Source organism: Aethalodelphis obliquidens, unplaced genomic scaffold, assembly GCF_003676395.1.
Source record: "Aethalodelphis obliquidens isolate GAN/ISIS:26980383/991018 unplaced genomic scaffold, ASM367639v1 scaffold81, whole genome shotgun sequence".
Taxonomy (NCBI): domain Eukaryota; kingdom Metazoa; phylum Chordata; class Mammalia; order Artiodactyla; family Delphinidae; genus Aethalodelphis; species Aethalodelphis obliquidens.
The window spans coordinates 1,022,574-1,040,550 of NW_020838025.1; the positions used below are offsets into that span (position 1 = coordinate 1,022,574).

A 17,977-nucleotide genomic window follows, 5' to 3' on the forward strand; every position below is an offset into this window, starting at 1 on the left:
GCCATTCTCTAAGATCCTCTCCTAGACCCTCCTGCTTTTCTCTCAGGGATTTACAACGACTCTGCCATTTTCCCCATGTGCAGATTCACAAAAGTCTGTGGGGTTTTATAAAATCAAAGAGATTCTTCCCATTTCCCTTCAAGACACGTACAAGAATCCTTCCTCTGCAGATTTCAACTCGTTTCTCTTCCCCTTCTGAAAACATGACTGCTAAATCCCCACGCTTGATCTTGTGCTTAACTGGAATAAGAATACCCTAGTTAAACATTTCTAGGATGGAGGAGATTGGATTATGCTGAAATTTACTTTGAGTTAAGAGGTTAAAACACTTTTTTCACATGACTGAAGTTGATTTCAATTTTAAATCTTGGTTTTAGAATTAAACACATTTTTAGTAGAAGAATATACAATTTTAAAGTAATAAAGTACAGTATAACAGTTAAGAGTACAGACTTCATTGAGAATGTCTGGTAAGAATCCCAATTCCATCACTCACTCGCTTTGTGATCCTGAGCAAGTTACTGATCCTGTCTGTGTTTTCTCATATGTAAACTGGGAATAACAATACCCATCTCTTAGGATTGCTGGGAGAATTAAATGAGATAATACATTTATTATCTTTTTTTTTTTTTTTTTTTTGGTGGTACGTGGGCCTCTCACTGTTGTGGCCTCTCCCATTGCGGAGCACAGGCTCCGGACGCACAGGCTCAGCGGCCACGGCTCATGGGCCCAGCCGCTCTGCGGCACGTGGGATCTTCCCGGACCGGGGCACGAACCCGTGTCCCCTGCATCGGCAGGCGGACTCTCAACCACTGCGCCACCAGGGAAGCCCCTATCATCTTTTTGCGTGTAGAGCTTTTACAGTCATGCCTGGCTTACCGTCAGTAAATGTTATTAGCTACTATTTCAAATCTTCCTGCAGAACATCATGCCTTTAAATTGCCTGGCATTTTGTTAAAAGCCTGAGAATTATAGGTGCTTTGCAAATGAGTGAGCGGACTAAGCATAATTAGAGCTAAATACCTGTGTCAAGAAATTCATAATTTGGCAGGGGCTCCAACCAGCAAAACAAGGCATGATATTTACCCAAAACCTGATTTCAAACAGACTTATTTGCTCAGCTCCTCAAAATAATTCTGAAGACTAAGAAACATGCCACACACATGTTATGAACATTAACCTACAAGTCTTTGTGAACAGTTTTCATTTCTCTTAGGATGGAACACTGCATGGAATTGCTGGGTCATACGGTAAACTGCTTAACTTTTTAAGAAACTGCAAGACCACTTTCCAATGGCTGTATCATTTTGAATACATTCTCACCAGCAGCGGATTAGGGCTCCAGTTCCTCCATACCCTCACCAACACTATCTTTGTCTTTATTATAAAGTCATCCTAGTGGCTGTGAAGTGGTACCTAATTTTGCTTTTAACCTGAATTTCCCTAATGACTAGTGACGCTCAGCACCTTTTCATATACAAAACCATCTGGAGATCTTTGCTGAAATGTCTATTGAAATTTTTGCTTACCTAAAAATTGAGTTGGGGGCTTCCCTGGTGGCGCAGTGGTTGAGAATCTGCCTGCCAATGCAGGGGACACGGGCTCGAGCCCCGGTCCGGGAAGATCCCACATGCAGCAGAGCAACTGGGCCTGTGAGCCACAACTACTGAGCCTGCGTGTCTGGAGCCTGTGCTCCGCAACAAGAGAGGCCGCGACAGTGAGAGGCCGGCGCACTGCGATGAAGAGTGGCCCCCGCTCACCGCAACTAGAGAAAGCCCTCGCACAGAAACGAAGACCCAACACAGCCAAAAATAAATAAATAGATAAATTAATTAATTAATTTAAAAAATTTTTGAGTTGGTTTACTTTTGAGTTTTAAGAATTCTTTATGTAATCTGGATATAACTCCTTTATCAAGTATGATCTGAAAATATTTTATCCCAGTCTGTGGTTTGTCAATTCATTTTCTTAATGATTTTTTTCCTATTATGTAAGTTTCAGGTGTATCAATACATTGTTCAGGACCACTTTACAGCATAGCCAGCTTTTAAAAGACTTTTAAAAGACTAAAGACTAGACTTCCAAAAAGGAAAAAAAACAAAAAAAAACATGCCATATGCTTCCTATTTCATTGTTGAAAAAATAACGAATAGTGGAGAAAAGGGTCACATTTGTTGGTAAAATAAGGATCTGTTGTGATTCACTGACACCAAGAATGATGGCCAATAATCCACAACAGGACCAGAAAGCCCCCATTCCTGGCACCACGGATCTCCAGATTCTCCAACCTGGAACCTCCCTGGCTGCCACAGGACATCCTGAACCCATGGTCCTTGACAAAGAGGAGATGGGCAGGTCCAAGAGGCTGTCTGACGTTACTGAAGCTTCTTCTCTGGCATAACCAGAATTAAGCAAGCTCTGAAGAAAAAGTAGGCAGCTTCTGAAGCTGGTGACTCCAAATTACGGGAGTAATCCCCACACTGCAATCCAGGTTTATCTCCACTGACCTCCTTGAATAAAGGGAAAAATATACTGAATTCACTTTTGTCAGCCACAAAGTTATAGTGTCTCCTAATCGGGTATGAGGGATGTTACAAGAAAATCACTACTACAAACATATACACATGACTCATAACAATTTATAAAAGATTAAGAGTCGATCAATGGTTATCTCTCACTCACTTGCCATCTGACGTGGGTTCTTGATGGGGGATGGGAAGGGAGAGGCATGGCATTAAATGTAATTATTCCTAAGGCCATAGTTCAGAGGCCATAATCCAGGTTTGTCCTGGGAGTGCACCAAACCTTCAGCTGTGTAGCAGTGGCTTAAGGTTTCAAACCATTTTTTTAAAACAAGAAAATATTCTAGAAGCAGAAGAGCAATAATCTGATTTGCGCCAAAACTCTGGGGAGATACACAATACTAGGAATAATGATGATATGCAGCAGGTATCCGTCCCTCAGCAGGGACAATTCACTGTGTTAAGAGCTTTGTGTGCACTATCTCACTTAATTCTCATAGACATTCCAGGAAGATGATGACATTGTTATCCCCATTTTACAGATGAGAACACTGAGACTGAGGGATTAAAGGCAACTTGCCCAAGGTCACACGGCCAGGATTCTGAGCGCAGTTCTGTCTGACCCCAGACATTGATACTGTGCTTCTCAGTTGGTGAAGCTTTTGACACTGAATGGCAACATCAATTCTTCTTACAGACACAGAGGAGACAATACTCTTACTACTCGCGATGTCAGGGGATCAAGGGTAGGTGAGGTGGTGAGAGTAAAAGAGCAGCAGGAAGAGGAAAGGGGGCTCTCGTTTCTCTCCCACCTCATCTCTCCATCTTGATCTTAGGACCTGACCCAAGTGGTCAGAAACAACCAAGTTTTACGTTCCAGGAATAAAAGTGCTTTGAGTCAGAGTCCTACTGCCTTTTCTTTATCCAAGATACTCAAAGTTAATTTTCCAAGGAAGGAGTTTATTCTGCAGAGACAGAGGGACAATGTCAGGTGGCCTCAGCTTTCTATAATGGGAAAGCTGTCAAAATGGAAAAACTCAAAACGGGGCCAAATCAGGCCATGACCCTTTCCAGGGAGTCTGCACCGCTTTAAGCTACTGGGCAGTCAAACTACTTAGGGAAATGCAAGTTCTAACTTAAATCCCTGCACTCCTGATAATGATCAGGTAGAATTCTATTACAGAAAATCTTTCTTTTAAAATCCGAGGATTTGTAATGTGTCACAGGGTTCAAGTTATGTCAATACACACAATATTTATGGAACTAGGAATCAGGAAGTGGAAAGCTCCTTTCTTAAATATCTGCGGGAAGGAAATGTTATGAAAAGGAAATGCTCTTCCCCACACTCTGACACTAGATTAGCTAAAGGTAGAGAAAAGCTCACAACAGCAGTTTGGTACCACTTCTAACTTTCTCCCATGACCAGTAAAACTATAAAAATATTCACTTAAAAAAATCTTGCTTTGAAGAAGTTGTTTATCAAAGCAAACAGAAAAGGTGCAAGTTTCTAGGCTATTTTTCCCAATAACATTATAGGATAGCGGAAAGGTGAAAATATTCTAGAAAAATGAAATTGAGAAGTAACGAACATAAATGGTTAAGAGAGAAGGTTTTAGAGTCAAACACTCAGATTAGAACCCTGGCTTTGATGAGAGACCTTGAAAAGAGACTTTATCTCTCTCTGCCTCAGTGTCCTCATCTGTAAAATGGAAATAATACTAGGTTGCGGTGATAACTCAATGGTATATTGCATATACACTCTGAGCACAATGAATGGCACACCATAACGTGCAATAATATAGGCGCTTATCATCATTATTACTATTACTACTCATCTAACTATAGGGATACCCAAAAACATCACGGCTAGATTATTTGTGGGTACAGAATCCAGGAGAAGAATGAAAGAAACAAATCAGGACACGATTACATTTACTGGTATGGATAACAAGACTAGACTAGATTTCTGCATTCTTTTGGTACTGTGCCTAACACCCAGACCAGGCCAATCTATCTGCAGCTCTAAGGGCATAGCAGGGCTGACTGGAGAAAAAAAAACGCACTACCAACGAGATACTCACATGAACCACAGCGGGAGGACTAATACCAGTCAAGGGGAAGTGGGTTCTAAATCTCCAGCCACTTCTGGCTTTTTTTGAACCCAACCCCCAACCCCATTTATCTCAAAGGCAATGTATTAGTTCTTTTAAAGAGTTCTTGGGACTTCTCTGGCGGTCCAGTGGTTAGGACTCCGTGCTTCCACTGCAGGGGGTGGAATCCTGGTTGGGGAACTAAGATTTCACAAGCCACACAGAGTGGCCAAAATAAAAACTCCTCCTGTATTCCAAACTACCCATGTTAATTGGTATTCTGTGGAAAAGAGGGTTTCCTAGCTGTGGCTGGAACTACCTACTATCAAACCACTGCCTCCTCCCCTGCTTCACAGCTAATCTAAAACAACCCTGGCTGTCTGATTCCCCTGCCATATGCTGCTTTCCCAGCCTCCTTTATAAGGACAAGTTTTGTGAACCAAGACTGACACGTGAGATACAAGAAGTCTTCTGGGCTTCCCTGGTGGTGCAGTGGTTAAGAATCCACCTGCCAATGCAGGGGACACGGGTTCAAGCCCTGGTCCAGGAAGATCCCACATGCCACGGAGCAACAAAGCCCATGCGCCTCAACTACTGAGCCCGTGTGCCACAACTACTGAAGCCTGTGGGCCTAGAGCCCACAAGCCACAACTACCAAGCCCATGCACCACAACCACTGAGCCTGTGTGCCACAACTACTGAAGCCCGTGTGCCACAACTGAGCCCATGAGCCACAACTACTGAAGTCTGCAAGCCACAGCTACTGAGCCTATGTGCCACAACTACTGAGCCCGCGAGCCACAACTACGGAACCCCACAAGTCACAACTACTGAGCCCGCAAGCCACAACTACTGAGCCTCCGCTCTAGAGCCTGCGTGCCACAACTACTGAAGCCTGCGCACCTAAAGCCCATGCTCCACAAGAAAAAAAACAACCGCAAGGAGAAGCCGCACACCACCATGAAGAGTAGCCCCTGTTTGCCGCAACTAGAGAAAAGCCCATGCACAGCAAGGAAGACCCAACTCAGCCAAAAATAAATAAATAATTTTTTTTAAAAAAAGAAGTCTTCTGAAGACTGTCTGAGAAAGGTTTTCCTCTGCTGATAAAAAGAGAAGCCACTTGAGAAAAAGAGTCCCTTTGGCCAGGCTCTATTCTTCACCCTTGTCTCCCTCCTATGTCTTTGAATGAAATGATGATGCCTGGACCTGCAGGAGCCACCTGCAACCATGAAGCTACGTGCACAGGGGCAAAAAGTGAACAGAGCACAGTGCAGCTGAAGAATGGGAAGGGGCTGGGTTACTGGTGACCACTGGACCTGGACTGTCCACCCTCGGTCTTCATGTTTGGTGAGAGAGGTAAATGTCTTAATCACTTGAGCCACTGCTATTTGGGAATTCTGTCACTTGTAGCCAAAAGCCTTCCTAAATGATCCAATAGTGAATCTTCCAAAGGGGGATGGAGTATGTAGGGTTTTCCAAACTCACTTGACTTCTTATGTATGTGTGTGTGTGATAATTCAACATTTTTATCTCTTAAACCCTTTTGTATGGGTAGCTCAAAACATTAGTTGACACAATAGTACAAAATAAAAGCAAGCTAAAAAAAATAAATAACTTCCTCTATAGAGCACAGTTTTGCAAATACAATCCTAAGTGTTTTTCAGATTGAGGTTACCTGTCATTTATGGATAAGTTTATAGATAAAACTCCAGAAGATGTGAGAAGCCACATGATAGAGTGCCAGACTTGCTTTTACCAAAATTAATTGAAAATGAATCTATAATGGAGAATACAAAAATCACATGTCTTTTAAAAATAAGAGAGAATTCAAAGAAATTTTAACTTGCGTGTGGAATGGGGGGAGCCTGCCCACTGAGTAATGCAGCCACTCAAATTGTGTATATTTAACCATCTAGATGGATTGGTTCACGTTTGACAAATATTTATTAAATGGTCATTACGGGCCAGGCGCAGTCTCTGCACTGAGGATGCAAAGGTCAACACGACAGACGTGAACACATAGTAACACAAATATTATGACAGAGAAAGTGCAGGGTTCTATGGGAACACAGAGCAGCGGAAATCAACCCACTCTAGAGGAATGGATAAGAGCTCCCAGTGGATGTGTGGCAATTAATCTAAGACCTAAAGAATGAAAAGCACTTTGCCTAGAAAAGATTCGGGGTGGAACAGGGTTATGAGGTAGAGAGGGTATTCCAGGCAGAGAAAGAAGCACGTGCCAGGTCCTGGGGGCTAGAATGCCTCAGTGAGTGCAAGGTGCGACCATGGAAGGGCTGTTTGCAAAGGACAAACTGAGTCTTTTAAAAAGCATACTCCGGCTATGGAATGTAAATGGATGGAGGGATGGTGGCATGAATCCAGCTAGGTGTGTCTTCTGGGCGAGCTCAAGGAGGTGGTACAAGGGCATTGCAATGTGTGAGTAAAGAAGCTGTTTCATCATGAGTAGAAGACTGGGGATTCAACGGACGGGGAACACGGTGAGGAAAAGGACGAAGTGGGCTTTCAGATTTACTGTGGAGCAACTGGGTGGATGGAAGTGCCCTTTACTAAGCAGGGAACAGACCCTGGAGAAGGAACAGGTTGGAAGGAGACTGGGACATGAATGTAACCTGAGAAAACTCCAAATACAGCTGTTCACATCACATGACCATGAGGACATTCAGAAATCTATGAAAAATGGCATCAATGTTAAAAAAAAAAAATGTGTGTTCTAGAACTAGCTAAGACATTACAGCACATTTCTTCATTCTGTGTTTAAGTGAGGCAGTGGTGATGTGCGGAGGAGTACAGGAGGTTGAACTGTGTCCTCCAAAAAATATGCTGAAGCCCTAACCTCTGGTGCTGTCCCATGTGACCTTATTTGGAAATAAGGTCTTTGCAGATGGAATCTGTTAAGATGAGACCATTCTGAATTAGAGTGGGCCCTAAATCCAATAACTGGTGTCTTTATAAGGAGAGGGCGATTTTAAGACACACAGAGACACAGGAGGCAAGAAGGCCAGATGAAGACAGAGGCAGAGACTGGAGTTACGCTGCCATAAGCACCACCTTCGGAGGGGCATGGCCCTGCCAGTTTCTTGATTTCAGAATTCTGCCTGCAGAACTATGAGAGAATAAATGCCTATTGTTTTAAGCCATCCAGTTTATGGTACTTTGCTACAGCAGCTGTAGAAACTATTACAGGGAGGAAGACTGTTTTTAGCTTCAGAAGAAATTGAAAAGGAAGACCTAAGCCAGATACAAGGCACTGAATGAGACAAGAAGACAGTTAACTACCTTGCAAAGTAAGCGTTTGGGGAGTTTGAACCTATTTAGGTCTTGAATTCAGTTTTCAGGTTTCAAAACCGGGGACAATGGTACTTAATCCAGAAGGTTGTACATCGGGGTGTAGTCTGTGAGCTGTAATGGATAACTAATTATAAGTTATCGCTGGGCAAAACTTGGATTTTATAACGTTATTATTCATTAATCTATGAGTACAACATGGCAATCTATTCCTTTTTTATTACAGTGTTACTGCTACTGCTGTGACAGGTCTGACAGATTGGCACACCTTCCTCCCTCTGAAGGCAAAGCTGGTTAACGGTTTGCCATCATTCTAGTATAGTGGTTCTCAACTGGGGCACATATGATGATGTCTGGAGACATTTTTGGTTGTCACAACTGGGAGGGAGGCGCCACTAGCAAACAGTAGGTAGAGGGCAGGGATGCTGTGAAAACATCCTACACAGCATAGGGAGCCCCTACAACAACGAACTGTAGGGCTTCAATAGTGCCGAGTTGAGAACTCTGCTCTGGAAGTAACCAGACAATGTGCAGTCAAAGCTTCAAGTACCAAGAATTCACTTTCTCATCCAAAGTAGTCAAACCGATCACATATCCTTCTGAAATCTGACAGAACAGACTATCAATACGGTGACTCACAAGCTGTCCAGAGCTAATGGCAACTTTAAACTTCTTTTTGATAGTCTAAAAAAGAGTGAAGGGCTTCCCTGGTGGCGCAGTGGTTGAGAGTCCACCTGCCGATGCAGAGGACACGGGTTCGTGCCCCGGTCCGGGAAGATCCCACATGCCACGGAGCAGCTGGGCCCATGAGCCATGGCCGCTGAGCCTGCGCATCCGGAACCTGTGCTCCACAACGAGAGAGGCCACAACAGTGAGAGGGCTGCGTACCGCAAAAAAAAATAAAAAATAAAAAAATAATAAAATAAGATAAAATTTAAAAAGAGTGAAAATTTCTGTCCTAGAAGACAGGGGCATGGTCACTAGCCACTCTGCAAGCACTAGCAGTGATACACACACACACTGCAGAGCTGAGGTAGCCACTCATCCCATCCGCCAGAATAAACCATCTCAGCATAAACCATCTGCCAGACAGGAGGAAGAGTAACTGTCCTCCCAAGCGGTCCCTCCCAGTAGCCAGGGAGCCTCCCTGAAGCTGAAAACCACTGGAGTCCCAGCAGCTAAGCTCCTTGACTGAATCCTAGAATTAGACTTAGGCAGTGGGCGGTTACATCAGTCCTACAGAGCTGGCATACGTAGTTGTCTTTCATCTGTACCTCGTAGCCAAGCCCAAGCGATTGCCTTGTTCGAAGCTGCTGTACCCCCTTCATGGCTGTCTCTGGCATGCAAAGCATTTGTAGCTGCCTCCTTGAAGCTATAACAGAAATACGGCTGTACATACTGTACATTTTTAACCCAGTCTGTTTATCAAGACTGTGGTCTGCTTGTCACCCTCACCAAATATTCAGGTCATAAACAACTTGAACCTCCAATGCTATTCTCGGAGTCAAGAGCACCAGAAATATGATGAGCTAATTGGTAAAGGCAAGAAAACCCCTGTTTTGGTAAAGGCAGTTAGGTGCTCAGGGTTGCTCTCTCCATTGAAGCTGTATTTCTTTCTTTTATTAACACAGAAGTGCAAATATATCTAAGGAAACAAATATGGGATAGCTCACAGTGCAACATTAAATATAATGGCAAAATCTCCTGTGGAGGGCAAAGTACACTGCTAAGTAGAATAGCATATATCTTAATTCTAACTTTCAAAAGTCTGTATTTATTGGGTTCTAGGCAAGTTCAAGAATAAAGGTTGCGGGACTTCCCTGGTAGTCCAGTGGCTAAGACTCCGCGCTCCCAGTGCAGGGGGCCTGGGTTTGATCCCTGGTCAGGGAACTAGATCCCACATGCCACAACTAAGAGTTCCATGCCGTAACTAAAGATCCCACATACCATAACTAAAGATCCCACATGCCACAATGAAGATCCTGTGTGCAGCAACTAAGACCCAGTGCGACCAAATAAATAAATAATTTTTTAAAAAACCTTGTTTCTTTTTTTTAAAAAAAAAAAGAATAAAAGTTGTGACATACTGGTTTAATACCCTTAATGTTTTCATCACCATAGCAAAACTACATTTACATTTAAAATTGGCTTGGGGGCTTCCCTGGTGGTGCAGTGGTTGAGAGTCTGCCTGCCGGTACAGGGGACACGGGTTCATGCCCCGATCCAGGAAGATCCCACATGCCGCAGAGCAGCTGGACCCGTGAGCCATGGCCGCTGAGCCTGCGCGTCCAGAGCCTGTGCTCCGCAACGGGAGAGGCCGCAACAGTGAGAGGCTCGCGTACCACAAAAAAAAAAAAAAAAAAAAAATTGGCTTGGTACTGTCAATGTATATTTTATCATTAAAAATAAAAAATTCAGTGAAAGCTTTTGGTCCATTGAGACAGAACAAATATTTCAACAGCTGGAAGATGTTAAAAGTCAAGAGTTCTGGCATTTGAAGAGTCATATATAATCACCCTCCTCTAAAAACAAAACATCGCAAAGAAAGCCAAAGAAACATGCTATCTCATAGGAAACCAACAAAACACAAAAATACAAAAATTATAATTCCTCTGCAATCTGTATTTATAAAATTTACTTAGCTACTAGAACTATGTAAACTGTCCCAGGTAAGAGAAATAATCTCTTCCTGAAGTTATGGGAACACTATTTTCCTAAGTATGAAAAATAATCATCAGCGTCTTTATGCATTCATCATCGTCACATTATGGCTCTTCAGGGCAGACCATACAAAGTTTTCATGTCACCTCGACAGCCGAGCAGCTGAAATAATTCATAATACAGTCTGATTAGAAGGAGCAGAAAGAAAAGCTCAACCTCTGTTTCAATTTAGTTTGAACTTTCAAGCTAAAATGTCAGCAACTCAGAAGTAGAATTTGAATAAACATTTCATGATAAATTTGGGCATTAATTTTATATATTCACAGAAGCCTGTTTCCATGATTCTCTTTACTTTGTCTAAACTGTACCCCGTGAACTAACTACTACTATTCCTATCATATGCCAGCAATTCAGCCTACCTTCATTGCCTTCGTATGTGGAAATAACAAACCACAGATTTATAATTTCATTCTAAGTTCATATTCTAGGAAAGACGGACTATGTATGGAGAAACAGCAGGAAAATATTTTATAATCCAACACATACTGAGTACATTTAATAAAGAATGTTCCCTAGAGAAAGGCAGAGCTAAGGGCTAAGGGGAGTATGTGTATGTGTATGTGTATGTGCACGTGCATGTGTGTGTGTTTTGAGTGGGAACAGTTAGAACAAATGCTGTAAAGAAAAGGCTTGTACAGTATTCCTTCTGGAGCAGGACCTGACTCCACAACCAGAAGTCTAAAGTAAGAGGAATAAACACTCTGCCAACCAAGGGATTGACTTTCTTCCCTGAAGCAGGGAGTATTGGAGTATTGCTAACATCTTCCCAGTCACGGGGAAACTTTTTTCTAAAAAAAAAAAAAAAAATCTAATCTTTCTAAAGATTTTCTAACAATCTTTAAGAGCAGTGGATTTTAAATTAAGTTACAAGAAATGCTAGAGTCACACCCCAGCTTGTTCTCAACCGGAGCAACTTTTGTCTGTTTTATACAAAGGTCCTATAGCAGAAGAACTGTGAAAAATGCTGATCAAAAATATTAAGAGGGGCTTCCCTGGTGGCGCAGTGGTTGAGAGTCCACCTGCCGATGCAGGGGACACGGGTTTGTGTCCCGGTCTGGGAAGATCCCACATGCCGCGGAGCGGCTGGGCCCGTGAGCCATGGCCGCTGAGCCTGCGCGTCCGGAGCCTGTGCTCCGCAACGGGAGAGGCCACTACAGTGAGAGGCCCACGTACCACACACACACACACACAAAAAAATATTAAGAGGGTTGCCTCCCCAGGGATGTCAAGAGAATCCGATAACATAAACCTGTCAAATGTTTAGAGCAGAAGTTTGCATGCTATAAAAGCCCAGCAGCAGTTGGCTAGGATAATGAGGCTGGTAACAATTCAAGTCTTCGCTGTAGAGGTAATTTTAAAAAGATGAAGCACAGAGGCTTGTATGAGTCCATGTGTAGAAACTATACACCTAACATCTCAAGCTTTTAAAGGATGATCACCTCCAACAGGTGTCTGAATTACAGAGTTTCAAAACTGGATGTACAGCGAGCAACGCCACAAGAAGGCTTACCTCTTCTTCTTGGTGATAATGAGCACGTCGTTAAAGAGGAAGAAGTAGACTTGCTGTTTGGACGTCCTTTTTGAGAAAAGCACAGTGTCTTCCACATAGGCTGTCAACTCACCTCTTTTGACCAACCAGCGGGAAGAGGAGACTAGAGGAAAAGGCTACAAAAAGAGAAACACTCAGTACCCAAAGCCAAAGTAAAGTCCTTTTAGGATTATTGAAAGTAAAGTATAAAACTTACATTCAAACAAATGATACATCACTATTTTATATAATAGTGTATATAACAAGTATGTAATAGTGAAATACAGTTAGAGAAGGACAGCACATTCTCCAAGAGAAAATCAGGAAGAACAATTTATTTTCCAATATAAAAAACTATTAGGGCTTCCCTGGTGGCGCAGTGGTTGAGAGTCCGCCTGCTGATGCAGGGGACACGGGTTCGTGCCCCGGTCCGGGAAGATCCCACATGCTGCGGAGCGGCTGGGCCCGTGAGCCACAGCCGCTGAACCTGCGCGTCTGGAGCCTGTGCTCCGCAACGGGAGAGGCCACAACAGTGAGAGGCCCGCGTACCACAAAAAACAAAACAAAATAAATAAATAAACTATTAATATTAACTTGCCTATATAAAAACTAAAACTCAAGCAGAAAATGTTATTGGGTCAACCAAAAGTTATTACCCTTCCATTAACTCTTAACTAAAAAGAAGATTGATAAGGAGTCACTTAAAACTGAAAAGCCTCAAAAGGAAACCTATTGGTATCAACTGAAGTTATTTTAAATATCACAAATCAGAATCCAAACATATGAAAAAAACATTGATAGCTGCGGTTAAAAAGAGACAAATTAAAAAGTCTGCATTCAACTCATGAACTAAAAAGACTTTATTCAAAAGGAAAGAAAAAACCCTGCAAACGAATGTTTTGTCTATTGATTATCTACGTAGCTGTATTCCGGAGAAAACCTTTGCTTAAGTTTATGGTAGTTTCCCTCATGGAAGTTCATCCCTGAAAGCATCACGCCATTTTCTGGTTGTGAAAATGAACTTCTTTCAGAATAATCCATCTTACTCTCATAGAAAAGGCTATATTCAAGGAACTGCATACTTGTCTTTTCTTTATTCAGTTTACAGTTTCCAACTGGAAAACTCTCAAAACCTCAGAATGATCCTTACCCATGAGAGCTTTTTTTTAAGTTAGCAGAAATGCTTACTGCCAAAAATCTGATTGAAAAAACGACATCCATAAAAATAAGCAAAAGTTCTTGGACGCACAAAAGATAACTCTAGTAAGTGTGGTGCAAACAAATGTCACCCATTTCAGGGAATAATGATTTAAAATAGCCAAAGGAAACTGAGGATCTTAGGGAGGAAATAAGAACGCTAGGAAAGGATTTCATATTTTTTTAATTTATAAAGGACGTTTATAAGAAGGTTGCTCATCAGTTATATACTGTTTTCCTGAAGATTTAACATGTAAGATGAAACAGTATGGCTGATCTCAAAATTTCAAAACTGGCTATTTCAAGGAGCTCATGTAGTTTTCAGCCTCCAAATCTCAAATCAGACTATGGCTGAGACTTAAAAGGTGTCAGAGAGGTTGCTTAGATAACTCAGGAGGACCCCACCAGCACACACAAGAGGTCACCACAGATAATCAGAGTCAGGTTAGGTCCTGCCACAGGGCTGCAACTACTGGGAACGCACTGCTATCTTGTTATTGCGTGTATAGGATAAACCAATGACAGTATTATGTAATGGCACCCTATGACTGTTCTTAGTTTAGAGGATGGGGAAAAAAGTTTTTTTAACTCTTGGTCTTTTTTTTTTTTTTAATTTTTTTTATTTTTGGCTGTGTTGAGTCTTCGTTGCTGTGCACAGGCTTTCTCTAGTTGCTGTGAGCAGGGGCTACTCTTCATTGTGGTGCGTGGACCTCTCACTGCGGTGGCCTCTCTTGTTGCAGAGCAGGGGCTCTGGGCACGCAGGCTTCAGTTAACTCTTGTTCTTAAAACAGATTGAGTTTTATGAACACCTTGTACTCCACTGGGCAAAAATAAATTTCCAATGTATATCTAAAATTGACAGTGGCTTGCAATATGTCTATGCTTCTTTAAAAAACAAAAATCTGATACTATAAATGTTTTTTGTTTCAGTTTATTGTTGAAAGATTAAACTCATTCAGATGGCTTTCTTTTAAGAAGAAGCTATAAAAATGACCAAAATATTTAGAAGAATCACAGTAGCCCAAATTGCTCCTAAGTGAATTCCCACAGTTTAGAAGCTTCGTCTAAGACTAGAATCCAGGTGTGAATCAAAAATAAGAAACGAGGGCTTCCCTGGTGGCGCAGTGGTTGAGAGTCCGCCTGCCGATGCAGGGGACACGGGTTCGTGCCCCGGTGGGGAAGATCCCACATGCTGTGGAGCGGCTGGGCCCGTGAGCCATGGCCGCTGAACCTGCGCGTCCGGAGCCTGTGCTCTGCAACGGGAGAGGCCACAACAGTGAGAGGCTCGCGTACCGCAAAAAAAGAAAGAAAAATTCATGAACAAAAACACATCCTTAAAGGTACTGATATAATTCCCCTGGAGAAAAGATTTTCATTCTTTTTGGTGTTACTTAGCATCCTAGAAAACCAGCCTCAGCATAAAATTTAACTAATTTTATGGGCCAGTGAGACAAGGAAGAACAAGTTTTTTCTAAATTGAGACAAAAATGCATCATTTAGCCATTTTAAAGTATACATATAATTCAGCGGCTTTTAGTACATTCACAGTGTTGTGCAGTGATCATCACTATCTAATTCCAGAACACTTCCATTACCCTAAAAAGAAAGTCCCTATGCACTGAGCAGTCACTCTCCACTCTGCCCTCCCATTAATTAAGTTAATCCTTACAACAACTCCATGAGGGAAAGTACCATTATCAGTCCTACCTTACGGTTCAGAAAACTAAGAAATGAAAGTTAAGTAATGCCCAAAGTCCTACAGCTAGTAAGTAGTGGAGCTACAACTGGAACTCAGGCAGGCTGGCTCCAGAGTCCACGCTCTTAATATTGGCTTCCTGTGCCGATCCGGTGGACTCTCCTCACCCCTCACATTACCACGTGCAGCACATGATACTCGGCCAGAAACTTACTAATTTAAAAATGAAAAACACATGTAAGTAAACATACATACATACATTCATACATACATATATCTAATACACACACACACACACACACACACACATATATATAAGCTTCTATCCCCTTCAAATGAGAAAAAGACTAGCATTATTTTGCTGCCATGGTTAAGAATGTGGACGCTGCAGTCAGTCGCAGATCTGAATCCAGACTTCAGTACTTCTTGGTGTATGACTTTGAGCAAATAATCTACTATTTCTAGCTTCAAATTCCTCAACGATAAAATGGGAATAATAATTAGATACTTCATGGGGTTCCTGTGAGAATTCAATGAGACTATGTGAAAATGGCACATAGTAAATACTCAGTAAATATTTTCATGGCAGTAATGGCTACGGTAGGACAATAAACCAAACAGAACCAACACAGAACCCGCTACCTTTCCCTCAGGGTCGTTCCTCCTCTTGGATTCCCTACCTAGGTGATGGTGTGACTCTCCATCCAGTCGACCAGACTAGACACCTGCGGTACCACCGCTACAGCCCTCCTCCAGGCATCCCGCTTATCTCTCTGCCTCTGCTTTCAGTCTCCAAACTGGTTTTCTGCCTCCGGTTTTATTACATTCCCAACTTACCCTCCACATAGCTGCTGTAATACATTTTTAAAATAATAAACTGAATCTGGTGTATGTGTGTAGAGTGGGAAGGGGGGGTTGTTAAAAAAAAAAGTCCTATGAAAACCTATTAAGTGAACAACCTCCTTCCCACACCGTACCTCATCTACTCAGTTTCCAACCACTGATTACAGCCCCTACAAGGTAGTAACTGTTACTGCTCTTCTATAACTTTCCAGAGATTTCTTACACAGAAGCAACTTTTATACTCTTTTTTCCTTCTGTTCTGCACCTTACTTTTTTCACTTAATAATGTAAGACAGAAAGCTTACCGTATCGATTCCTAAAATTCTTCATTTTTTTTTAAGTTGAGTGGTCTTACATAATTTAGGTATACTATAATTTATTTAATCAGTCCCCTATTGATAGATGTTTAGGTTGTTTCTAATCTTTTGCAGTTAAAACAATGCCATATCAGTAACTTTGTGTGTATGTCTGTATATGTGTGTGTGTGTGTGTGTGTGTGTGTGTAATTTTACACATTCATGAGTATATCAATAGGATAAATTCTTAGAAGTAAAACTGCTGGGTCATAGTAACTTGCATTTGTAATTTTGATAGTTATTGACATATTGCCCACCATTGGGGTTATAACAATCTTTCCCACGAGCAACAGATAAACATGGCTTTCCCAATAACTCACTGATAAAATGTTTTGAATTATTTATAAATCTAAGGGGTAGAATACATTATTTTAATTTCAATTAGCAATTTTCTTCTGAATGAAGTAAAGCATCTTTTCAGATGTTTAACAGTCATTTGTATTTCCTCTTCTGACGACAGTTTTCTAGTTTGCAATTTTCTAATGGATTTTTTCCTTATCTTCTTCTTATCACTTTGAGGTTATATGTTGGGAATATTAATGCTTTATCTATATGGGAGTTCTAAATTTTTTCCCCAGGTTCCTATTTCCCTTCTCACTTTTTAAATACCCTTTAATTTTCACTCTATGGAGAAATTTTTTAAATTTTCACATTGATCAATTTTCCTTTTAATGACTTCTGGATTTGGAATAAGTTTAAAAGGCTTTTACTATGATGCTAAGGTCATCTTTACTAAATGCGCATCTGACTGTGTCACTTCCACGCTTTGAACTTTTCAGTGGCTCCCAGATGATCCGGCTCTGCTCCTTCTTTTGGCGCACAAGGCCCTTCCCATGAGTTCTGGTTCGGCCCTGCTTGCCTCGACCCCACTGAATGTGTGCAATTCCTGGGCTACAGCAGCTGAAACCATGTCCTGTGCATTTGCTCCTGCTCTTCACTCTTGGAAGACCCTTCTCTCTCTCCTTTCAAGATCAGCTCAAGCGTACCTCCAGTATGAAGCCTTGCCTGGCTGCTACAAGCTCCCCACCCCTTTGTCCCTCATTCTTAGGGCCGGCCACGCCCTCTCCATTGCTGGTGTTCTCAAAACTCTTCTATCTCCCATAACAGCTGTAGACTTGGCTCACTCCTTTGTATTTCTGTAGTCTTCTACTAGATGGTAAGCTCCCTGAGGGCAGGGATCATGCTTTTGTTTTCCCACTTCAGTCCACAAAAGTGCTCATGAAATTTGTTGAAAGAATGCACGTGCTTAGACAAACCACTTAACTTCTTTGAACATCTGTCTTCGCATCTTTGAAATGAACTGAATAAAAATGTCCATTGTTATCCATAAAGTGTTATAGAAATGAGGTCCTAAGGTTGTATTAGTATCTCTAAGTGGTCTGAATTAAGCCCTTCATTATAAATCTAAACTTAGAATACTTTCCTTTAAGTTTGCAATCTTAACATTGAACCAAGAGAAAACAAAAAAACAAAAACTCCTGCACTCAGTTGATGTTAATCACTTATTTTTAAGAACCCTTGGGGTAAGCATTTTTTCAGTTACAAATTAATTGTGGTTCTAGAGAAACAGAGCTTAAAGGTATCTTAAAACAACTGATTATCAGTGAAGAAAGAAAAAGAAAAATGGTTAGGGAAGGGGCTTATCAACTTTTAAAACGGAAATGGTTAGAGATTTATCATCTTTAAAAAGGAGGGGATTAAAAAGAACCTTTTGATGT

The 17,977-nt window shown here is 41.7% G+C and overlaps 1 protein-coding gene across 6 annotated transcripts in view; it reads right to left on the reverse strand.

Annotated features, from left to right (window-relative positions):
- The window catches only part of ARHGEF26 (Rho guanine nucleotide exchange factor 26), a 181,122-nt gene that overhangs the window by 59,976 nt on the left and 103,169 nt on the right, over nt 1-17,977 (reverse strand). For 5 of the 6 annotated variants that reach the window (XM_027092789.1, XM_027092791.1, XM_027092787.1 and 2 more), the window contains one exon: nt 12,150-12,304. In XM_027092789.1, the coding sequence (XP_026948590.1) occupies nt 12,150-12,304 (155 nt within the window). Of the gene's footprint in view, nt 1-10,270; nt 10,742-12,149; nt 12,305-17,977 lie in introns of those variants that run through there. The other variant, XM_027092792.1, reaches the window with a different exon arrangement.